At 50.5% G+C, this 24,426-nt stretch overlaps 2 protein-coding genes across 3 annotated transcripts; both read right to left on the bottom strand.

Moving 5' to 3' along the window:
• Positions 1 to 698: 698 nt before the first annotated feature.
• LOC144144618 (uncharacterized) lies at positions 699 to 4,340 on the bottom strand. Its single transcript, XM_077676137.1, has 2 exons — positions 2,009 to 4,340; positions 699 to 990 (listed from the first exon to the last, which is right to left on the bottom strand). Exon 1 carries the CDS (start codon positions 4,272 to 4,274, stop codon positions 2,460 to 2,462), a length of 1,815 nt encoding a protein of 604 aa, XP_077532263.1. The 5' UTR covers positions 4,275 to 4,340; the 3' UTR covers positions 699 to 990; positions 2,009 to 2,459.
• Positions 4,341 to 10,381: 6,041 nt separating this feature from the next.
• Eef5 (eukaryotic translation elongation factor 5) lies at positions 10,382 to 24,356 on the bottom strand. 2 transcript variants are annotated; one of them, XM_077676135.1, is made up of 5 exons: positions 24,201 to 24,356; positions 22,467 to 22,646; positions 17,061 to 17,165; positions 14,715 to 14,852; positions 10,382 to 11,459 (listed from the first exon to the last, which is right to left on the bottom strand). In XM_077676135.1, the coding sequence occupies exons 2-5, from the start codon at positions 22,629 to 22,631 to the stop codon at positions 11,400 to 11,402; spliced, it is 468 nt and encodes a 155-aa protein (XP_077532261.1). In that variant the 5' UTR covers positions 22,632 to 22,646; positions 24,201 to 24,356; the 3' UTR covers positions 10,382 to 11,399. The 2 variants fall into 2 exon arrangements, with proteins under 2 accessions (XP_077532261.1, XP_077532262.1); XM_077676136.1 differs by lacking the exon at positions 24,201 to 24,356 and adding an exon at positions 24,123 to 24,187.
• Between the last annotated feature and the right edge of the window lie 70 nt (positions 24,357 to 24,426).

The raw sequence follows: 24,426 nt of genomic DNA, 5'->3' as shown, positions 1-24,426 counted from the left end.
CAGGATAGCTCGTGAATGCGAAAGGATCGAGCGTGGACATTTCAAACTGCTCTGTTACGGTAGTTCCGTTCTTGCATACGCGTGACTGTGGTCGTGCAATCACTGCACAGAGGTCTTGCGCACGGTTCGCGGCAGTATACAGTGCGCTTCATTCGCAAATGCCGTAGTTCGAGCGCTGCGCTGGCGTCCTTGCACTCGCCTTTCTTGCGATAATTGTGTATCCTCAGCGGCGTTCACTCTGCGCCCGCTTTTACTAACGACCTACAGCCTACCTTAATTACGCGCAGTTTAGAGTGCTTTGCCGTTTTTGTAGAAATGTTTCCTTCACCTTCATGTCGTTATAGGCTGCTGTGAGTAGACTAAAAACATACACATGCTGTTGTGTGTGTGTGCACGTACAGCGACGTGAAAAGCCCCTGCTTCCCCGACTTCGCAGCCGGATACACTAAACTACACTCGCGGCCGTACGTTCATGTGCGAACCTAGTGAAAAACGCAGACTTGTAATTCTGGGAATACGCGCCAGAGAAGACTGCGATCAATCGATCGGGTAAACTGAAATTACAGTCCCTCTAGGTACAAATTATGTAACTAGTTACTGCAGTTAATTAATCATGCAATACGTTTTTTCACCGGGCGCGGTCGTTTACAGCCGTTATTAATGGAGGCGCCTGGACAGAATTGTTTTGTGCTGGGATATATTCTGGCAGATTTGTACATTGCACTAACACAGGGATACACCCGAAAGAAATTCGAAAGAGGACCAATGTCACGATGATTATCAAGAGAAAACAATAAATCACAAAAATGAATTGGTGCCAGCAAATAGATATTTTATTGGAACAAACGTCCGTAATGACGTCGTGCAGGTGGCTTGTGCTGCTGACGTGGCTTCCCATGAGAAAAAATGTTGGGAGTGGCATTTGGGTTTAGTTTTTTTAACGCCAAGCTTCTCCAATATCCGTTGCTCAAATTGATCCGTGAAATAATCCTATTGAGAAGGGAAAAGAAATGTCACCACCGAGTTTGAGATGCGCCACAAACACTACGCAAATATAGGCAATAATGCATTGCAGAAGGGAGTTAGTGACTGTTCTACCGTAGCATGGTCAAATTCGTGTTCGCGCATCTGCTCAGTGCCGCGTCCGCTCAACTCGCTACACTAAACCCGTTTAGCAAGCGCTTTGCTGGACAAAAATACGTCTGCTGAAAATAATATAGTCGCCCAGTGTGTTTTGGTTCAAATCGCAATGACTGGATACGCTGCGCCATTGACTACTAAGATGAAGTAAGCGCGCACACTGCAAATGTACGGCATCACGTGTAATGCAAACGTAAGTCGTAATTAACGTTCCTCTGTGCATACACGGAAGAAAGGGCGTACAGCCGTTACGGTGCGAATATGCATTTGAAGTGCTCATTCAAACGTGCGCGAATTTAATAGATAACAGAAATTGCGCATCAAACGTACGTCAACGGCGCGGTCACTGACCTTAAATTGTTTTACCTAGCCGCAATTTTTTTTTTCTCGCAACAGCCTCAATTTGCGCCGCACCGACCAAGCCCATATTACGCAGCAAATCACTCCGATGTCATAACAACGGGATTATAATACCACCCGGGTAGCTAACACACAAAACATGACTTCACGCCAAAAAGAGCGTACACGCACTCGGAACGCACACGATACATGGTCAGACGCAAGCTGCCGTCGGCCAAAACAAGCATGAATTCAGGTGAACAATTCTCGCGTCACGAAACCCTTACGACAACTGACTGAACATGCTACGCCGCTGATATTGATGCTGGAAGTTAAGCGCGCACATGACAAATACACGGCCTCTTATCCAAACCAAAGCTTACGACGGGACGAACTCGGCGCTGCGCGCAATGCCTACTCAGAACAAAGCGTGGACGACGGTCGCGAAGGGAATACGCATTTCTTCGTAAGTGACCGCTCAAGCTCGCGCAGAATTTAACAGAGCAAGAACAAGCATTCAGAAACTTACCTCGCAAAAGAGTGATGGTAGCGTCGGCCTGAAGTATGCCCGTTCAAATCTATGCAACCAAACTTTTCTCCTTTCTGCGTCGCGTTTCCCGGACGAAATAACGAAGTCTTGTGCCCTGCCTGACGATATTCGCGCTGCCTAAGGCACAACACATCGACACCGAGAAGCAACCTAAAACGACACCGGTGCGACATTTTTTCGAAGTACTGAAGCACGGTGGCGACGGTGGCTCGGAAGCCAGCAATGGCGTCGCAGCGGCGGCGTTGCGCAATGTCCCAGCCGGCGAGGCATCGGCGAGGCGACCCGGCGGCGGAGCAAAAAAAACAAAACCACGTGACTTTTCCCTTGGCCAATGGCACGCGGCGTTCGCCGGCGAAAAAGAAAATGGCAAAAAACGAAGTAAGAGAGGAGCGCGGGCGAGGGCGAAAGGCGGCGAGATCTAAAGATGGCGCTACCTTAGTAATTTTAGGGACCTTAGCGTGTACCACTGCAGGATTTCTCCACCGTTGAGTAGAGGTTCTTGCTCCGTTGGCTCTTCACTCTCCGTGCGTGAGACGCGGGGTGGCGCCGCGCGACCGGAAAGTTCACGCGCGACGGCGTCCGCAGTCTCGTTGCGGTTCGGGTACGCTCCCGTCGCGGTCCCCGAGTGCGCCGGGAACCACCGGACGTAAATGACCTGCTCGCACGTGCCCCCCGCACGGGCACCACCAGCTATCTTCGCGGCCTGCGCGCACACCGCGTTCTTCGCATATCCCGATATGGCTGTCCTAGAGTCACTCAAGATCGTGGTACATTCCGTATCCGCCAGCGCCAGCGCGATCGCGACCTCTTCCGCCTGCGCGGCGGTCGAGACCCTCACGCTGCAGGCGCTGCGCGTCTCTCCGGTCCTGGCCGACACCGCTACGGTCACGTACGTGTTCGGGCGGTCCGGGCACCTCGCCGCGTCCACGTAAGTGGCCCCGGCGTCGTCGTTGTAGATCTCGGCCAGCGCCTTGGCCCTGGCCGCCCGCAGTTCTAGGTTGCTGTCGGGGTGTACGTTCCGCGGCAGCGGCAGCACCCGCACTCTTCTCCGCACCTCCTCCGGCAGGCCGTTCTTCTCCTGTAGTCTTCTGCTCGGACCCAGGCCCAAGCTTTTCAGGATCTTTCTTCCGGTCCGCGTGGTCTGCAGTCTTTCCAGCTGAGACGCTCGCTGGGATTCCCCGATCTCCTCTAGCGTGTTGTGGACGCCCAGCTCCAGCAGCTTCTGCGTGCTGGCGCTGTTCAGGAGCCCCAGCGCCGCCTTGTACGTCTTGCGGATCGCCGCGTTGATGCGGTCCCTCTCGTTGCGCTTCCACGGGTGAAAGGCGCCCACGTAGGCAACGTGGCTCGTGGCGAAGGACCGCACCAACCGCAACAGGCTCTCCTCCTTCATGCCGCTGTGTCTGTTGGCCACCCGCTTGATCAGTTTGGTGGCCATCCCCATCTTTGTGATTACTCTCTCCACCGTGGCTCCGTTGCCGCCGTTCGCCTCCAGCAGCATCCCGAGCACTCGCAGCTTGCTGACTCTGGGGATCTCCGTCCCATCGCACGTGAACAACTTGATCTTACTCGCCTCTTCCTCGACTCTCTTGCGGTACCTGCCCGGCGGCGGAATCACCAGCAACTCGGACTTTTGCGGGGAGCACTTTAGTCCGGTGCCCGCCAGCTGCTGTTCGATCGCCGCTATCGCCTCCTGCAGCGAACTCTCGATGTGGCCGTCGCTCCCCCCGGGGATCCACAGCGTAATGTCGTCTGCATATATCGTGTGTCGAACCTGCGGGATCCCCGAGAGGCGTTTGGCCACCCCGATCATCACCAGGTTGAACAGCACCGGCGAGATCACCGCTCCCTGGGGGGTACCCACGCTGCCCAGCTCTCTCTCCGGCAGCTCCAGGTCCCCCGCTTGTAGTTCCACCGTCCGGTGCGACAGAAAGTCGCGGATGTAGTCGTGGGACCTCTTGCCCAGACCCAGTTCCGAAACCTGCGCCAATATGGCCGAGTGCCTGACTTTATCGAAAGCACTCTGCAGGTCCAGGCCCAGCACGGCTCTGTTGTCCTGCGACGTTGTCGGACGCTCTAGTATCTCGTGCTGCAGTCGTATCATTGCGTCCTGCGTGCCGAGCCTCTCTCGGAACCCTAGCACCGAGTCCGGGTAGAGGCCCTGCTCCTCCAGATACCGCTGCCATCTGTTGTTCAACACGTGCTCCAGGACTTTCCCGACGCACGACGTGAGGGAAATCGGCCGCATGTTCTCGATACCGGGCGGCTTACCCGGCTTGGGTATCAGTATTGTCTTGGCCGCCTTGATTGATTGATTGTGGGGTTTAACGCGCCGACGCAACGCAGGCGATGAGGCGCGCCGTAGTGGAGGGCTCCGGATTAATTTTGACCACCTGGGGATCTTTATCGTGCGCCGAAATCTCGTACACACGGGCGTTTTTGCTTTTCGCCTCCATCAGAAAAGCGGCCGCCGCGGCCGGGAATCGAACCCGCGACCTCGTGCTCAGCAGCGCAACGCCTTAGCCACCGCGGCGGGTTGGCCGCCTTCCACTGCCTCGGCAATCTTCCCTCGCGCCAGCATCGGTTGAAATACCCCGTCAGCGCTTCTGTCGGCCCGTCGCCCAGGTTTCGCAGGGCTTTGTTGGTGATTCCGTCGGGACCCGCCGCGGACTTGCAGTTGAGGTTCTGCAGCGCCGCGCGGACCTCCCACTCCTCAATGTCGCGGTCCAGGTCCGGGCTGCTCGGGCCTCTGTAGTCGCCGTGGCTCTCGCTGGGAGTGCTAGGGAGATATTTATCGTTGAGCCGTTTACACGTCTCTTCCTTCCCCAACAACTTCGTCGCGCAGTGCATGATCTGGGCGAGTCGGTGCTGCTGGTAACTCTTGCTGTTGGTATCGTCCAGCAAGTGCCTCAGTAGTTTCCATGTGCGGCTCTGGTGGAGCTGCCCGTCCGCCTCTCTGCAGATGGCGTGCCACTGCTGGGTGCACAGCTGGCGACTGTATCGCTCTATCTCCCTGCCGATCTCGGCGGCCTTCTTCCTGAGATTCCTGTTGTTTCTGTTCTTACGCCAGCGCCTCTGCAGGGCCTGTCTGGCCTCTATCAGGTGCGCCAGGCGGCTGTCCATTTTCTGTACTTCTTCGTCGGTCTCCAGCTCCGTGGTCGCTCCCTTGATCTTGCGCTTCAGGGCGTCCGACCAGCTCTCGACGTCTGCGATTTCCTCGCCGAGCTCCTCGCTCTCCTCTCGGAAGCGATCCCAGTTCGTGAGCTTGTGTTTGCGCTTGCCCCTGCCGACCTCGTCTGCCGACGCCGGCAGGTCCAGCTCGATTATGAAGTGGTCGCTCCCGAGGTTCTGCCCCGTGTTCTTCCATGCCACCCCGCCTCTGGCCTCCTTCCTCTTGCGGACGAAGGACAGGTCCGGGCTGGTGTCGTGGATTATCGACGTGCCGATGCGTGTGGGCGCCGCTTCGTCCTAATACAGGACGAAACCGGCCTCCTCCGCCGCCTCGAGCAGGGCCTTCCCCTCTGCTTCGAAAATTGGCCCTCCAAACTCTGCATACAGTGCCAAGTCCAGGTCACATTTGTTTTTAGTTTGAAAAGCAGAGAAAAAATCAGCAATGTACTCTGGCTGGAGTGCCCTCGTTTTCCGGCCCGCTGCCTATCACTATGCTGATGGGGCCCAGGCGTTTCGTTGTTGTGAAGGCCTTCTAAGCGCAATCATCTCTATCAATCTTAACGGCGCCGTAGCGAATTTGCGCTTCGCTTTTCTTTGTTTTCACTGAACCTGTGAGATCAAGTGTCAATTTAGAATTTGCAGCCCGCGCGGGCACATTTGGCTCAAGCCCGAACCTGGCCCGGGGGCCGGGTAGAATATACAGCGGAACCCCGATAACACGACTTTCAAGGGACCGATAATACGACTTTCAAGCTGTTCTCGTTTCCCACAAGATCCATCAACGCGAAATAGATTATTTAAACTTCGCGAGCAAACCGTGTTGCGGTGAAAATAATAGCGCGATCTTGTAGTGACTTGCTCTGGCGGCCAGCGATTGACCCAAAATGGCGGTGCCAAAGTACATGTGCCTCCAACCCATGCGGCGGACGCGCGTGAATTGAGACACTGTATCAAACAAAGGTGCGGAGTCAGTAGCGGTCCCAGGGATCGGTTTTTTTGGGGGGGGATTTTTTTTTTAGGGGGGGGGGGGGGTCAGGTGATTCACAGGGGTGAGACAGCCCAAACAGATTTGGGAGCAGATTTCGGAGCAGCAAAATTTCGGTTTTGGAGCAGAAGAATCTTGATTTGGAGCAGTTAGGAAGATTTAATACACCGTCTTGTGAGCTTAAAAAATCATTATTTCAGCTATTTGCAGGGTCTAGTGCACATTTCAATCAGTTTTGAATACACAGAACACTGAAACAGCCTTACCTGAAAGAGTTTTTAAGAGTATCACAAAGTACTAACTGCACTACCTTTTTCCTAACTGGTGATATTGTGTTGCGGCTGCACGCAACACTGACAACAAAACTGCCGTTAACATTAGAGTTTTAGCAGTCCGTCTGTTCTGTTGGTTACTTTGTTACCGGGTTGCCGGGACCGGTCTGCGCCTGCGCGCGCGGAAGGGTGAGGAGGCGCGGACAAGGCGAAGGCAGGCCCGCGGAACTAATCCCCCTACTTCTACGAATGCCCAAGTGCCCAGACGAGTCCCGGTCAGCACGGTAACTACGTACACGACGGAACAGACGGACTGCTAAAATTGTTATCAAATTTAAGGGCTCCGCAATGGTGGCGTTTTTTTGCCGTTTTAATGCTAAAATTATTATTTTTGTAATCCCAGGCTGCGTTGTACGAACGACTGTAGTCACGACAACAGTTGAGCAACTTCGAGCTAACGGTCGCATAGCCCAACCAGCCTACCTGTTTGTCACCGGGGCGCAGGTTCACCCTATGGTCATTTGAGTAGCGTTACTGTTTAGCCACGTAACTTCGAGCTAACGGTCGCATAGCCCAACCAGCCTACCTGTTTCAGTCACCGGGGCGCAGGTTCACCCTATGGTCATTTGAGTAGCGTTACTGTTTAGCCACCTAGATTTTGGCATTAAATTTACTTTGCATACATCAAGTGTTATAGTCGCGTTCTATGGCAACAGTGTAGTCCTGCAGCTATTGGGCGCTGCCTGAACAGGTCGCGGCGCCGCAGCACAGCCCGCAACTTTCGTGTCAATTGTTCCATCCCCGAAGCTCGCGATCGCGCTTCGAAGCACAGCAACACCTCAGCATTTTATAACACCACAACGACCCAAAAAATTCACTTCACGAACCCGATTATAGACGCGCCCACCGCGTTTCTCAACTCAAGGACAAACCACGCCGAAGTCGTAGGCCCCACATTTCAATGAACTTTTTTTCGAGCCGCGCAGCTTCCCGTAATCTGGCACCAATCTCAAACCATATCCCCGCGTTAACGTCACTGTTCAGAGCCACAACAGATAGAATGAATAGACTGGAACCCAGCTGATAGCGTAACATAAACCAGGGAAAATATCGGCGATGCGCAATGAGCGCGTTGGTAGCAGCCAGGTCAGGCGGCGGTCATGTTTGTTGCCACAGCGATGCCTAATCGAGAAGGCCGTTTCAGCAAACCCGGACGGAAAGCGAATCGAGTTTTAGAAGCTATCGCTTGCTTCGTTTCAGTATTTCTATTTGTGCCATTTCTGTGTTTGCGATTGACCGACGATAAAAGCGGTGAACGGGATGCTGGAGGCTTTCGTCCCCGCCGAAACTGACATGAGCATCAAAATGCGAGCCCTTGAGGCTCTTCTGGAGCAGCTTGGCGCAGGAAAATGGAATTGTATCAGAAAGGCGCAATATGCGCAGCTGTCTCACCCCTGCACGGTGATTTAAGAATCGCTCCCCTCCTTGCGCCAATTCTGCGGAGGTGGTGATAACCATGGAAGCGTGTGCGCGTATGCGGTGCAACCCGCTGGGATTTAACTTAGCGCAAGTGGAATGCTTAAAAAAACTAAAAATAAGAAACTGAGGACCTCTTGGGGGGGCGAACGCCCCCCCCCCCCCCTTCCCCTTGGGACCGCCACTGTGCGGAGTGCCAACGCGGCTCTGAAAGACACTGATAAGCAGAGCAGAGATACAGGGGGAAGGAGCGTCGTGCAATGAAGCTTGGTTCGAGCCGGCGGGGAAACCGGCTGTTCGGTCATCGCCGTGGGGTTGCGTCGTGCTTTCGCGTTCGTCGGTGGCTCGATCGGAGCTTCAAATTCACGGTCCGTCTGCCACCTGAACTTCGACTTCGCGCAGTTGGCGTAGTGCTGCTGGTGGGGCCGTCCAATGTTATACCCCTGTCACACGGGCACTTTCAATTGCGATTGTTTTCGAGCGCGCTCAACGCACTGCCATAGAGAAAGAAATACTAATTTTTTATTTCTCTATGGCACTGCCGCTGCTACACGGCCCGTTTCAATCGCTATCGAGAACTTGCATTGGTTGCACTCGTGCACGCCTGATGGCGCTAACAATGTACTTGCGGCCGGCGTATGGTAACTTCGCGCGATCGTAGGCGTAACGTAACTATGTAAATGTTACCACACGCTTATTTGGGAACCCAGGATCGAGTTCGATCGCGATTGAAACTGTCGTGTAACAGCGCCCGATCCGGAGACTCAATCGCGATTGAAAGTGCCTGCCCGCGTGACGGGTATTACCTCCCGCCCACGAGTACTCGCCTGCTTGCTTGCGTCTGTTTAGCAAGGGGTCTTTCCCGCATGCGGACCTTTGCACATCGTCAAACGGGGGTTTAGAATAAAGGAGGTCGGGACGAGGCAGTGTAAAAGATGAGGAAAACGGCGGTTAATCTGCGCCACGGTCCGTCGTATGAAGCGGACCGCGTACACCCGAACTTCATATCATCGTGGTTTTAAGCGCATTGTTTCTATGGGGAGTTTGCCGGGACCGCAGTGATCCGTCGTAATTCCGGGGGAGGTATCAGCGGGTTCGACTGCATATTCCAGGCACTATAGGTCTGAGCGCGCAGGCAGTCCGCTCGCTCGGCGGATGAACGTCACTCGCGCCTAGGCGTAATGGCCACGCTCTTTCAGTTTCGATTTCAATATCGCCGAATTTAGAGGGTCGTTTGCGCCTTGCACGTGCATTTCAGTACACATTTTGCACCTCTTTGTTAGACTATACAGAAATGTTTTTATTTTTACGAGGACTTTTTGGATGAAGGAATTTGTGAGGAATGTGGTTAGGCCGACACTCCAGAGAAACATCTTCAATTGCTAGCTCAATAGTGCACGATTGTGAGCACAGGCTCTGTGGGGGACAAGTCCTGAGTACCGGATGCCCTGGTCCTTGCTGTCTGCTCGTGCCTCTATCAGTATGTGTGATCAGAATTCTCGAGCAAGAAATCGGCACTGTAGCGTGCTGATGCAGCTTGGAGAGAAGCGTTTTCCTTCTTCAGACTTGAAGATGGGTATGGGTACAAGAAAGGTTCAGAGCATAAGCATGTCCCGTGTGGGCAGACACTGATCTGATTGATTGTGGGGTTTAACGCGCCGACGCAATGCAGGCGATGAGGCGCGCCGTAGTGGAGGGCTCCGGATTAATTTTGACCACCTGGGGATCTTTATCGTGCGCCGAAATCTCGTACACACGGGCGTTTTTGCTTTTCGCCTCCATCAGAAAAGCGGCCGCCGTGGCCGGGAATCGAACCCGCGACCTTGTGCTCAGCAGCGCAACTCTTTAGCCACTGAGCCACCGCGGCGGGTCAGACACTGATCTAGCCCAACCTCTAAGCTACCCAGGACTCTTCGCTTCATCCGAGCGAAGCAAAGCAAAAGTAATGGTGCGAGTCCACCCATACATGGAAGTTACCACTAAACAGAATGCACATGAAGAGTTTTGACTGTTGGGAGACTGTTCAACCCAGGCCATGTAAAATTTAAATTTTGGAGGCTAAATACACCAAGTCTACGATGTGTGCCATAGCGGAGGGCTCCGAACTAATAATGACCAGGGGATCTTTATTATGTGCTGAAATCTCAACACATGGGTATTTTTGCTTTTTGCCTCTCCAGCCAAAACGGCTGGGGAATTGAAACTTCCCTATCCAACAAACCATGTAGCAACTGCTACTCACAGGGTTGTGTGCATACTTGCGTTCTTTGCATGCTTGAATGTTAATATGGAGCAGGTCCCAGTGATTTGAAGAAGGCACAAGGCAATTCTCCCCGACTAAGCAGTATGCAATTACAAATGCATTTTCCCTCCACTGCTATGGCTATTTCTGTTGCCCATTAGGAGAGTCCTTGGCAAGCAGAGCGCAAGAGGAGAACTAGGCAAATTAAATACTGGAATACAAATTTATTAAGCCAAGAGACTCGTCGAGCCACTCGACACCACAACTGATCTGCTTAGTCAACACACTTGTTTCAAAAAGTACAGTGGGAGGAAACAACTGGGATCACACAGCTCCCAACAGAAATGTGAAAAACAGACCGGCAATGCACCCAAAATTTAAGTCTTCCAATTCCTGAGTAGAACCCAGAAACAGGATGAAAAAAAAAAGTGAAGTAGCAAGTTCATGAAAAAAAAAAAATTTAATGCCAAATTAAAACATTCAAACTTTTGCATAAAAAAAATAGAGAACTGGCAGCACTGAAGATACCCAGGAAGTCACATGTGAGAGGGTAGCCACGGAAAGAAGAAAAAAAAAACTGAGGTGACAAAATGTTAAAAAAAAAAAAAGAAAAAGTACTAGTTGGAACAGTTGTACACACTCAGCCTCAATTTGTTGTCCTAGATAGAGCCCAAAAAACTCTTCACACACGAAGAGCCTGGAAGGCTCAATGAAACCCAACCCGCACCCACGAAAGGACCCGCCAAACACAGCTGCTCCAGAGAGCAGCAACTTCACAGAAATGGAAAAAAAAAAAAAAAAAAAAGTTCATGCTAGCAGGCACTCTCGCATTTCCTCACTCGCAGCCAAGGTGAGGTTGTGGTTAAACGCGACATGATAAAACGCTCCAGTTTAAAAAAAAAAAAAAAGTGTTCCGGGATATGCCCAGCAGCAGCAGACCGAAGAAGCAGGCCAGTGTGATCATAGTGTGGCAGCTGCGACGCCTTCTTCCCGTTCCAGCAGCAGCCAGCCTCTGGAATGAGGGGGACATTCCTCCCTGCACAGGCAGCTGCGCGTGATGCACCACTGGATTTTGCCTCCTCCTCCCCCCAGACCCCCCCCCGTGTGTTGACGTGGCATTATATCATCGGTCCTTTGCTCCCCCCTCCCCCCTTTTCTGCGGTGGCGGCAGCGGCTACACTCCTTCAGTCGAGCACGTCTCCCTTTTCCAGACCTCGGCTGCTGTCCTTAGTTGGCATTCTTGCACGCAATGATACACTCCATGCCCACGGCACACATGACGGTCACCTGCAACAACAGACAAGCACAGCTCAGCAAGTACTTCAGGCACCCCCCCCAAAAAAACGCTCTGGCTCGGAAAATGCTGCACATAACGATTTCCTCTCACATTTCAGCATAGCGACTAGCATACTGTATTTTCGTGTGTATAACCAGCACCAAAAATGTGAAAACTGCAACGGCAAAGTAGGGGTGTGGATAATACGCGGGGATTTTTCTTTGGTGTAGCGTCACGGCTGTGAAGCTCTTACGCAGTAACAATGACAGCCTTTCATGGCAGCAATTGCGCAAAACATACAAGGAAAAAAATAAATAAATAAATAAAAGACTAGCCACTCTAACAACTGTTAGTGGAGTGCGACTTTCGCCTTAGGTCAGCAGGGGTGAGACAGCCGAAAGAGATTTGGGAGCAGTTTTCGGAGCAGCAAAATCTCAATTTTGGAGCAGAAGAAGCTTGATTTGGAGCAGGTAGGGACATTTAATACATCGTCTTGTGAGGTTAAAAAATCACAATTTCAGCAATTTCAAGGGTCAAGTACACACTCCAGTCAGTTTTGAATACACGTACACTGAAACAGCCTTATGCGGAAGAATTTTTAAAGAATATCACAAAGTTTTAACTGCACTACCTTTTTCCTAACTGGTGAGATTGTGTTGTGTCTGTACGCAACACTGACAACAAAACTGCCGTTAACATTATCAAATTTAAGGGCTCTGCAATTGTGGAGTGTTTTTTTACCGTTTCAATGCTAAAATTATTATTTTTGTAATCCCAGGCTGCGTTGTACGAACGAGTGTAGTCACGGCAACAGTTGAGCAACTTCGAGCTAACGGTCGCATGCCTGCCCGTTGCAGTCCGTGGGGCGCACGTCCACCCGGTGATCATTTGAGTAGCGTTACTGTTTAGCCACCTAGTTTTGGGCATTAAATTTCACTTCGCATACATCAAGTGTTATTAGTCACGTGCTATGGCAACCATGCAGTCCTGCAGCTATTGGGCGCTGCCTGGACAGGTCGCGGCGCCGCAGCGCCGCCCGCAACTTTCGTGGCGACCGTTTCCTCCCGGGCCGAGGCTCGCGATCGCGCTTCGAAGCATAGCAACACCTCAGCATTTTATAACACCACAACGAGCCAAAAAGTTCAATTCACGAACCCGATTATAGACGCACGCACCGCGTTTCGCACTCACGGACAAACCACGCCGAAGTCGTAGGCCCCACATTTCAAAACTTTTTTATGAGCCGCGCAACTTCTCGTAATCTCGCACCAATCTCAAACCATATCCCCGCGTTAACGTCACTGTTCAGAGCCACAATTGATAGAATGAATAGACTGGAACCCAGCTGATAGCGTAACATAAACCAGGGAAAATATCGGCGATGCGCAGCGAGCGCGTGAAGTAGGAAGTAGCAGGCAGATCAGGCGGCGGCCATGTTTGTAGCCACAGCGATGCCTAATTGGGAAGGCCGTTTCAGCGAACCCGGACAGAAAGCCAATCGTGTTTTAGAAGCTATCGTGTGCTTCATTTCTTGTCTTTCTATTTTTGTCATTTCTGTGTTTGCAATTGACCGCCAATAAAAGCGGTCACTGGGATGCAGGAGGCTTTCGTCCCCACCGGAACTGACATGAGCCTCAAAATCCGTGCCTTTCAGACTCTTTTGGAGCAGTTTGGCGCAATTTCCGCAATTTTCATGCTTTTGGAGCAGCTTGGCGCAGGAAAATGGAATTGTATCAAAAAGGCGCAATATGCGTAGCTGTCTCACCCCTGAGTCAGTGTTTCTACCTCCCAAATATACGCTTTTCTGTCTACATAATGTGTGATGTGTTGCTTGAAGCAGCTTTGGTGCAGCCTCTTCTGCATCAAATGTGCGGACAATACGAGGACTTCTTTTCCGGCGGGCTGAAAGTGGGGGTGCGGATAATACGCACAAAAATTCGGTACGCTATGGTCGTTGGGTACTGGGACCCAACTGGACAGGTGCGCTTTTGTTCTGGTGAGGGGCGGCCCTCCTGACGGCACCTAGCACGCGTGGTCGAGCCCCGACACCCATTAGCCCTACCGTAGCGTACTCTATACTCGGTGACAACTTAAGAACAGCACCGGAAGTTGCCGCTGTGCCTTATCACCGTAGCCGGATGTTTCTCCGCATGGCGCAAGTAGGGCGTAATTGGGGATATTTTGAACATGGCGTGAGCCGCTCCCGTGATTTTTTGGACTTACTATGGTTATAAACGACTCCAGTGACGACAAACAAACTGCGTGAGACAAGGCAGATGATATCACGCATTCATAGCAAACCCCTTTCAAAACGCCCGCGCACTGACGTCACGGGTCTGGCGCTTTGGTGGAGTGATACACTACATGAGGTGGTGCCGTGCTTGAGTTGTAACAGAGTATAGCTGATATGCAAAAACTGGCCATTAACGCTCAAATGGTGCTGCGGCTAAGTTCAATGGCAATTAGGCAGCATCGGGTGGCACAACACCAAATGGCTCGTCCAAAGCAAGGTCAGCGGCTTAGAGCAATCAACATGTTCAGTCTTGGAACCAAATTGTGCACAGACTGCCCCTTTCGAAGCCTAGCGCAAGAACAGCAGCAGGCCTGCGATGCAAAAAGGATGATTCGGGTGCTCTGCCAGTGCTATTGCACAGTTCACTCAGGTGCAGCTACAAGTCCTCACTTGTTTGTCGGAAGACCATCGTGAGTAAAAAATAAAGCACTCATCACAGTGAACAGCATGCAGATACTGGCACACCAGAGAAAATGCACCATTTGCAAAAGAAAGAATTTTAAATAGACATGTCATCTTGAGCAAACTATTCAAATAAATCAGGCGGAACTGTTGGCAGCCTCAATGAAAAGGGTACTGCAAACATGCCGCAACTGACCTCGCACTTCTCAGAGCTGCCAGCTCACTCCAGTATGCAATGCCCCCCAGTTTTGCAAAACAATTACAATGCCCAGGGCAACACACATCCATAATGTGAGGCATATTTGTACACTCGTATGTCCCAAATATGCACGTAAGCTGCACCTGCTATAGCTTGCACAAGTAAGAAGCCAATGCAGCTGCACTGGGCATCTGATCCACTGCAAGGACATAGGTACCCACTATTTTGCTGTGGCAGCATACGCAAGCAAGTCGCTGCTAGCGGTGTAACTTTTCCTGCACACCTGGGCCACCCAACCGCACAGCAAACCCACCAAATTACTGACCATTCGCAATGACCACCACTGCGGCAAGAGCAAGAGAGCGGACTCACAATGACACTGGTGTCCTCCTTGTGGAACTCTTCGCGGATCCTCTGGCCAAGTTCGCCCTCTGGCAGCTTCAGGTCATCACGGGTGTCGCCCTTGTCGTTCATTAGTGTCACGTACCCGTCATCACTGATGTCAATCAACTGCACAGACAGACAACACAGCCCCCCCTTCATTACCCTCAACTGAACACCACCCCTCCCTACAAACAAATGTTCTCCGGGACATGGTGCCAACCTACAACACACCATACAGCAAGGGCTGTCGAAGCAAAGCATTTTACAGTGCTACCATTAATGTCCTAAAATTGAAAGATCAGAAATGCAGTAGGTGTCCACTTAGTTCGAAGGCTTTGTCAGGGGGCCACTCCTCAAGCCTTTCATGTAAAATGTTCTCATTCATCAACAGCTTGCTACTTTCGGAGTGGGAAACACACACACGCATAGATCACAATGCCGAGAAGCTTGTGGCAACAGGGCACTTCGCCAATAGTAAACAGTGTGGTTGCAAACCATAGTATGACAACTGCAGCCTTGATGTTATATAGATAACGGCCATGACAAGAGTACCAGAGAAATTGTCGAAGCCTTTGAAGTTCACTGGCTTCAAGACTACTGCATTTGCAAGCCTTGTGTAGTGCTACCATATAAGCAATTTTCAAGGGCATTGTTTTGTGTTCGTTTCGGTAGTACGTTTATATGTTCACCTTTTCCAGTAAAACCTTCAGCTGATTATCAGCACTGTCTGCGTCCCTTTTTGATGTCCTGTTACTGTGTGCTGTGTATGAACGTCTAAATACCAACCAGCCCACCCGTCAACAGGAGGAGGCATGGTTTTAACGAGCAATCCTTGTATTGCACCTAATTGCCCAACCCCCGTTACTAAGCCTCCAGAAGCAAAGTTCCTGCCACCTCTAATGGCCCACTGCAAAATGCTCACCACCTCGGTGCAAGTTGAGAGGTAGCTGAACAGCCTTAAAGAGCTACGCGCATCTGTCCCCGTTTCGTGGAAATCACCTCCAGTCCTGTTGGTACATAAAACACCAATGCGATAGCTCAGAGCATGGGTAAGCACGACACACTGCACAAAAGGTATCGAGCCATGCTGCACCACACAGTGCAGCCCAATTAGAGCATGTTAAAACCAGTGCTAAGCTCTGTGCTGACCTGCAAATTTTGGGTCTGCCCCTCGGATGTTTGCCAGGTCTTCCTCCTGGATGGCCTCCATGCACCCCCAACACAGTGCACGGGCCCTTCTGCATTTAGGAATGTGGCGAGCTATGGCGGAGGCTTTTTGACCAACAGAATAGTCTGGCACGGCTTCCAAACTGCAGCAATGATAGTGCCCTAGATATCTGTTCGTACATGAAAACAGCAGTTGTATCCCCAAGGCATTTTGCAATTAAAAGATAGTCCCACAAAAAAGTTCACACAGCAGAGATGCAGACTTCTGAGGGTGGCCTGCTTCCTATTGGCTGGCACTGCCCTACCATTCTCCTCGACAGCCTAGGAGAAAACTGGTTGCGATGCGATTTAGCTGTCGGGCTAAACAGTAGTGCAGCGTTAGAATTCTGGCCCTCGTGATGAGAATATGTGCGAATGCACAGAGATGAGCGATGGCCATTCATTTCTTGCCTTGAAACCTTGCAATCTCGCCACAGTAACAGTGCACCATTCCCGGTTTTTAACCCCTCGGTTGAACAGTGGGAACTGGCCACTCAAATGGGGTCCTGAACTGAGAAAACTGAACACAACCTTTGTCACCCGCACCTGGCGGCCATACTTGCAATGGCCACCCAACAAGGGCATGAGCAGGGACCCTAACTGGGGACAGCCTAGCAAGCTCCTTTGTAACTTCCCTTTGCAACTTCGCTCGTCAGCATGACCAAGATAAACTGATTAGGTCGCATAGGCCAACACGGGACGCCAAAACTGCGGGAGAGCCAGGGAGGGCTTGAAAATCTTGAGCACTTTAAGCATCAGCTATACGAGTTGTTGCACAGGGGGCAAGAACTAGTGAACGTGCTGCAAGGTGCTACTGCTCAGACCAACCTATTTCACTCCTTATGCTAGATCAATGTTGGGACTGTGACTGCCTTAACAAGAAAACAACTCTTGACACAACCAGTGCCACTAATGACGACGTATCCAAGCACGACTGTTGAGCTGGTATCTCGTTAACGCGATAATTGGGTTACACGTGGACTGCTGAACAGGCTGTCGAAAATTCAAACCTGGTGCCCCCCACCCTGACTCAAAACAAGGTACCCGCATGGTGTGATTATGAGGCGAAGGTGCCCACTGGGCAGGAAAAGCTCGTGGCTCCCTATGTGCAAACGGCAGGCGACTCACCTGGAAGTCGCAGCGATTGACGTTGGGCACGTCAATGTTGTGAGTCGACGGGCACAGATCCTCGTGCTTCTTGGCAGTAAAGATGTCCAGGCCCACTAGATGCACCTGCACCACACAGGGCAAGGCAAGAGCTGCAACTATCCCGCCTAAGGCAGCCCCGAGGTCCTCACAGTTTTCAAGAAGCATCTCTTCCACAGTTTCTTCTCAGCACTGACTTTTCCTACTCAATTGCAGTCGTGCCAAAAACCAGTTCACTCAGACTCAGCCAATGGTGTCCTCAGGTCGTTGTCAGAAGACCATCGTGAGTTAGGAACAATCATCATCGTGAACATGGCCTCAGCAAGGGCTCAACACTGCTACATCTGACAAGAGGCGAGCAAATGCATTATAGGGAGTGTGTAACACCGAGAGGGTGTGCTGCTTTGTCATTGCAGCGCCACCATCAGCCACGATGTCGTGTGCCAAATCCGCGTACTGGAAGCGCTGCACGGCAAGCAATACAATCCAGCAAGCTGCAGTTCACTGTATTGAGAGCTCTGGGTTTCCCTCAGTGCAAGTGAGGGAAAGGGCAGGAGACTTCTCAAGAACAAGTACATTCCTTATCTGCCCGAACAATGAGGCGACACAGAACTACTGTCAAAGGTGGCTGCATCTGTCAAGCAAATGTAAAATGCAAACTGTAAATATGGAGTCTTATATATTCAAGTTCTTAACCTTTTATATTTAACTTCAGCACTGTCGACTTGGAAATGCTAGTGCAACTGCTTGAAGCAAGAGCCCACCGAACATTAAAAACTGGGCACAAAGGAAGCGGAAACGCAAGGTAGATCATTTCTCATGAATTTCCCTTTCCTGCCCAACAAAAAGATTTTAGAAAAAAGGCCACAAGTAAATAAATTTTGTGTATTTACCCCTTCCTAATGCTTCGACAAGTGAAAATAGAAAGCGCAGAGTATTTCACACAGAAAACAAACCCACGCATGTGTGGGCTGGGCTTTCATTCGTATGATCTGCGGGTACTAAGAATACCTTAAAAATGGTACCAGGCTAAGAAAACCTGCATTTTTACTTTTATTTACGAGTTTTACATTGTTTTCAGGAGTACTTATAAATGGGATTTTTGGAAAATTAATAATACTGAAGTGTTAATTATTATAATTAATATTTTTCACGAGCAATTACGGAACTAGTTCAAGGTTAAGGCGCGAGAAAACATTACCAACGAGCCAGCACAAAACTGCGAATAAACGAGACATGAAGAAAGGAAGAAAAAAATTTTATCTTTTATCGCTAGCGTTGCACTGCATGAGCCCGCCACCCTGTAGTGCCCAGCAAAATTTTCGTAACGACAAAAGCCCAGCCCACACATGTGTGGGTGCATTTTTCAAGCGTGATGACGGAACGAAGACAAAGGCAACGGGTGTATTTTTTTAGCTAATCACGTTTTTCCAAGTCCTGCAATTCGTGTCTTACACTTGTTATTCAGAAAATACGAGAATAGCACGAGGAAATATCAGTTTTCATCTTGAAGGCGGCTATCGTGATCGCGCTGGCTTAGCGCCGTTTTTAATGTGCGATTTCTCGCCCCCTGGTGGCAAAATGAGTGAACTAACGAAACCAATAAAGTCTTGGAAGCGTTCCCAGCGACTACCAAGGGCTGTGAAACTGAAACCGAAACAGGTGCCACTTAGTAAACGATTTGTTGACCCACACGTTTGTGTGGGCTGGGCCGTAAAGCAAGGGTGAGACAGCCCAAAGAGATTTGGGAGCAGTTTTCGGAGCAGCAAAATTTGGATTTTGGAGCAGAAGAAGCTAGGTTTGGAGCAGGCAGGGACATTTAATACATCGTCTTGTGAGCTTAAAAAATCAAATTTCCGCAATTTGAAGGGTCAAGTACACATTCCAATCAGTTTTGAATACACGTACACTGAAACAGCCTTACCTGAAAGAGTTTTTAAGAGTATCACAAAGTACTAACTGCACTACCTTTTTCCTAACTGGTGAGATTGTGTTGTGGCTGTACGCAACACTGACAACAAAACTGCCGTTAACATTATCAAATTTAAGGGCTCTGCAATTGTGGAGTGTTTTTTTACCGTTTCAATGCTAAAAGTATTATTTTTGTAATCCCAAGCTGCGTTGTACGAACGAGTGTAGTCACGGCAACAGTTGAGCAACTTCGAGCTAACGGTCGCATGCCTACCCGTTGCAGTCCGTGGGGCGCACGTCCACCCGGTGATCATTTGAGTAGCGTTACTGTTAAGCCACTTAGTTTCGGGCATTAAATTTCACTTCGCATACATCAAGTGTTATTAGTCGCGTGCTATGGCAACCATGCAGTCCTGCAGCTATTGGGCACTGCCTGGACAGGTCGCGGCGCCGCAGCGCCACCCGCAACTTCCGTGCCGACCGTTCCCTCCCGGGCCGAGGATCGTGATCGCGCTTCGAAGCATAGCAACACCTCAGCATTTTATAACACCACAGCGAGCCAAAAAGTTCAATTCACGAACCCGATTATAGGCCCACGCACTGCGTTTCGCACTCAAGGACAAACCACGCCGAAGTCGTAGGCCCCGCATTTCAAAACTTTTCTTACCAGCCGCGCAACTTCTCGTAATGTCGCACCAATCTCAAACTATATCCCCGCGTTAACGTCACTGTTCAGAGCCACAATTGATAGAATGAACAGACTGGAACCCAGCTGATAGCGTAAAATAAACCAGGGAAAATATCGGCGATGCGCAGTGAGCGCCTGAAGTAGGCAGTAGCAGGCAGATCAGGCGGCGGCCATGTTCATAGCCACAGTGATGCCTAATCGGGAAGGCCGTTTCAACGAACCCGGACTGAAAGCCAATCGTGTTTTAGAAGCTACTGTTTGCTTCATTTCTTAAGTCTTTCTATTTTTGCCATTTTTGTGTTTGCAATTGACCGCCAATAAAAACGGTCACTGGGATGCGGGAGGCTTTCTTCCCCACCGGAACTGACATGAGCATCAAAATCCGTGCCTTTCAGGCTCTTTTGGAGCAGTTTGGTGCAATTTTCGCCATTTTCATGCTTTTGGAGCAGCTTGGCGCAGGAAAATGGAATTGTATCAAAAAGGCGCAATATGCGCAGCTGTCTCACCCCTGGTAAAGGGATATGCCAACTTCAGGAAAAGGGAGAGGGAAGAAGACAAGCTTATGTTTTGAGTAAATTGTCTTTACTGACCGCTGAGGCCAGTGAGATTCTGATTGAGAAAGTTGACGAGTACTCAAGTAACACTGAAAGATGCCCCACTGTATTCTTTGTGCTACTGTATCCACCGCATTTACTTTGCACTGAAATGAAGTCAGTGCTTCTTTATCGCCATTGCTGCATTTGTTCACGTGTGTGCTGTTCTGCTTACCAGCGCATCGCCCATAGGAAGAACAAGATGGGATAAACGGACGCCACACGGGTGACAAGCATTGTGGTCTAACGTTCTTTTCCTCCTTTAGATGAATCACCTCCAGCAGTGACTTCGTTAGCACAAGCTGCCGATACTGCTGATCAACAAATTGTTTCCATGTGATTACGTTTCATAATCAGAGGGGGAGGAGAGAGATCGAAAAAATCTCTGTGGTACTGATCCAGAGCAATTATTCACCCCCAATCCCCGTGGCACTGTTGCGATAATAACCAGTTCACTCAGATTCAGCCATTAGTGTCCTCAGGTCATTGTCAGAAGACCATCGTGAGTTAGGAACAATCATCACTGTGAACATGGCATCAGCAGGAGTTCCAACACTGCTACTCCGTCAACACAATGGAGACACCTTACAACAAGCACGCCATGCCAACAAAAGCACTACAGGGAACGTGCAACACCTGAAGAACTGAACAACGGATGCCCGACTTCCGATAGAACTGACCATGGCCGAACTCCCAGTCAACAACCACTCTATGTACGGCAAATCTATGCAGGGTGAAGTAACCATGCCTAACATAAACAGGGTATTCGTAATCTGTTTCACTGTTCTATCTTGCAAATCCTCCAAGGTGAGTCATGCAATCTTCCTAACCTAGCATAACAATTGACCAATTCAGATAAGAATTTGACAAAAGAATGCTAACTCCAGCAGGTCTGAGTTCTACTAGAATGGTTACCATGTAACTAATGTGGTTGCATGCCAGGAGCCATATGAATGGGAAATCTTATGGCAATTAAGAAGGGATCCAGAATTAAAAAAATGAGGTTTACAGCTTTACAATATAATAAACGCAATATGCACTCGACGTCGACATGTGCTGAACATGACATCATTGCTACAGCATTACTGCAGTGTGCACAGCATCCAGCTGATTTGTGTAGACTGGCAGCAACCCTTTTGCATGCATAAAGGGGATGTGCGAATTGTGAACAGCGCATTTCCTGTGGTTATCAGTTGGCCAGTGTCATTTCCACATCCCTGTCGCTGCTGCACTGTCATGATTACACAATTTCCGCGATCACCTTGTCAGTGACCTCGCAGATTATACCCCAACTGGCAATGTTCTTTCTGTGACCGCCTTGGCTTTTGCAATCAGTGGAACGGTGTGGGCGGGAGAAGTGGCACCGAGCACAAACTGTCGTATGTGAACTTGTCACCTGTCTCAGCATCATCTGAGAAAACTTCGAAAAACGCTGCCCAGAAGGCAAAATTTTGATTCAATGCATGAATTGATATTCTTTTTGGTATCACTGCAACTTACATATTGCACATGTGGCACCATTTTAAACGAACCACACTGCGGTTGCACCGCTGACTGCCAGAATCATATGACAGCTTGAGAGGAGCCTGAAAGCAAGGTATTTTTGACTTGTAACCTTATGAACAACGATTGCAAAAACATTCCACGTTTACCTTCTTCAAAAGTTGTTCAAGCACATAACAACGGACAGATTTGAATCCTTGCTGGAAGAGTGCAAGAAGGTGTTTGCAGCTGACTTAGCAATAATGAAGTCCCTGTAGAACTGGGCTGCCTTTCGCAAATGTCATTCTGGCTACTTGGAATGGGACTAATGGCAGTGGCCAAAAGCTATTGCGTGCGAGCAGCTAAGAGGAAGCTTTGTAAATGCCAGTGCCTGTACGGGCCAACCACCACCGCTTGCAAGGTTGCCGCAACATCCTTTGTAATGGTGCCCAGCAGGGCAGCCCCTTTTGCAGCACTTCGCAGAGCTACCAGTCATGTTTCAGACTGCCTCCCCGTCCAGTGAATTAGCACTGGCCTGAGTCTACACCAGCGCGTGACATGCAACCCTGAGCAATGCTACCCAGTCCCGGTGAATCATCATAGCCCATTAAGCGCCAGCACTAGCTTTAATCATTGTGGCATACAATCGAGTAAATGCCAGAACCAATAGAAGCCTCCTACATCCTCCGCCACTCCAAGCAAAATGAGGCCCACCTTGGCGTGTCCGTGCTTCCCGGTCTTGGAGGTGGTCATCTCGACGATGCGGCAGGGCCGGCCCTTGAGCATGACGAAGCCGTTCTTGCGCAGCGAGGAGCACTGCACCGGGTACGTCTGGGAGGCTCCCGATCCGGCGGCCTGGTACTGCTCCGTATCTTCCATGCTGCTCTCTCACTACTGAATGAGAAGGGAAAACACGCCAGGCGCGATGTCAGCAGGTCTCGTAACTACGACCAAATCATGCCTCAGGCGCCGAACCCCAGACCGGACTTTACAGTAAAACGAGGTCAAGGCGGGTCGACGTGTTCATGCCGAAACAGGCGAATGCGCATTCCAGAACTGCCGTCTCATGTGAAGAGTAACGCGCACTGGTAACACTGACCAAATGAAACACGCCGCACGCGAGGTAACAGATTGTTCAAATCTCGCTAGATTATCGCTAGGAGATGGGCCTCAAATTGGGCAGATACTCGCCCGGATTTAGAAAGTTAACTTTGATGGCAACCGAATTATGACGAGAACAACAACAAAACGAAAAGCTCGCTCAGACAACGCCGTCAGTAGGCGAGTAGCCGCGCCGACCTACGCACGTGTCAAATCGAACACGGCTTTGATAGCAAAGACAATAGGCCCCGGCGAAGGCAGCTTTTTCTTCTGCTGTTGCTACCAAAAGCACTACGGCACAACGAACACAGTTGATAGAAGGGGCCAGAACGGCAAAAGGTAGATCGTCGCCGGAGGCACATCACAACCAAAAGGCGAGAAGCATGAGCACGAACAGCGTCGCCGGGCAATCGCGAGTGCTGAGACAATGCATACAGGATTCAAGAGTCTATGCAAACAAAATCACTGATTCGCACAAGCCGCAAGAGAGCCGGTGTCCACGCGTTGAACCCAGGAGCGCCCCACGACGGAACCCTGATGCCGGAGCCGCGGATGGCAGCGGCGAAACTAGTCTTCGCTCGCGGCAAGTGACAAAGAAACATGCTCATCCGCCGCGTGCCAGGTGAAAAAAAAATAAGAGACGAACTGTGCACAGGGGTCACGAGCGTTACGATGCACAACAGGCGCTTGCTAAGCTAGCCGGACGGAATCCAGATGCTGCCACTTCGTGCACGAGACAGCGCCGTGCCCGCTTCCCAACCGTCGCGGCACACTCCGACCGCGCGTAAACATTGCCAACAAGACAGCCAGCGCAGCCGATTCAACGCCGGCAAGCGAAGCGCCGGCACACGCGAAGGAAGGCTGAAACGAAACCGACCTGTAAAACCATAACCCTATTAGGCCTAACCTCGGTCCACACGTCGGTCGCTCCGTGCGGCGTTGACAAAAGACGGCGCCAGTCACACACTTGGCCAGCCGGCAGAATGAACGGTCATAGTCGCAGCTAGAAGGCGGGAGCGCCGCAATGTTGTGCCTCGGAAACGCCAATCTGTCAATCGCTCACGCCGAATTTAAGTGTAGCAGTAAATGCCGATATCATCCGCGCGTTTGCACGTCAGGAGCACCCGGATCTCCAAAATAGGCGCAAAGAAATTGTCATGGCGCGAGACCGCTTAGGCCTAATTTCACACAACCTGAATATTCCGCAAAACGCACTCGTACCGCGTGCATGACGCGCGAGCGAGATAAAGGAAGCTTTTGTATACGAACCCACACCCTCTACAATGTTAACTTTTATGCAATAAGCGCAAAAGAAGCTTCGAAAGCCTCAGCCAACTGAAAACTTACATGTGACTCCTCCGGCTGCTATTGGAAAAGGGATAGCTGCGATTTCGCTCCACGTTTTCGGAGGAGCTGCTCTATGTAAAAGGTGAAACGAAGCAACGCAGCACCTTTCTATATATACTTCTATTAAATTATCTTAAACTTGTGTGCCACAACCTCCTTAATAAATATTTTTGCTATTTTATTACTACAATTTAGCTAAGTTTTACATTTTTGAGCGCTAAGAAGG

This window comes from Haemaphysalis longicornis, unplaced genomic scaffold, assembly GCF_048455015.1.
Source record: "Haemaphysalis longicornis isolate Haplotype H1 unplaced genomic scaffold, Haemaphysalis longicornis Haplotype H1 scaffold_7, whole genome shotgun sequence".
NCBI lineage: Eukaryota > Metazoa > Arthropoda > Arachnida > Ixodida > Ixodidae > Haemaphysalis > Haemaphysalis longicornis.
This window is presented reverse-complemented; position numbering and strand designations above follow the sequence as displayed.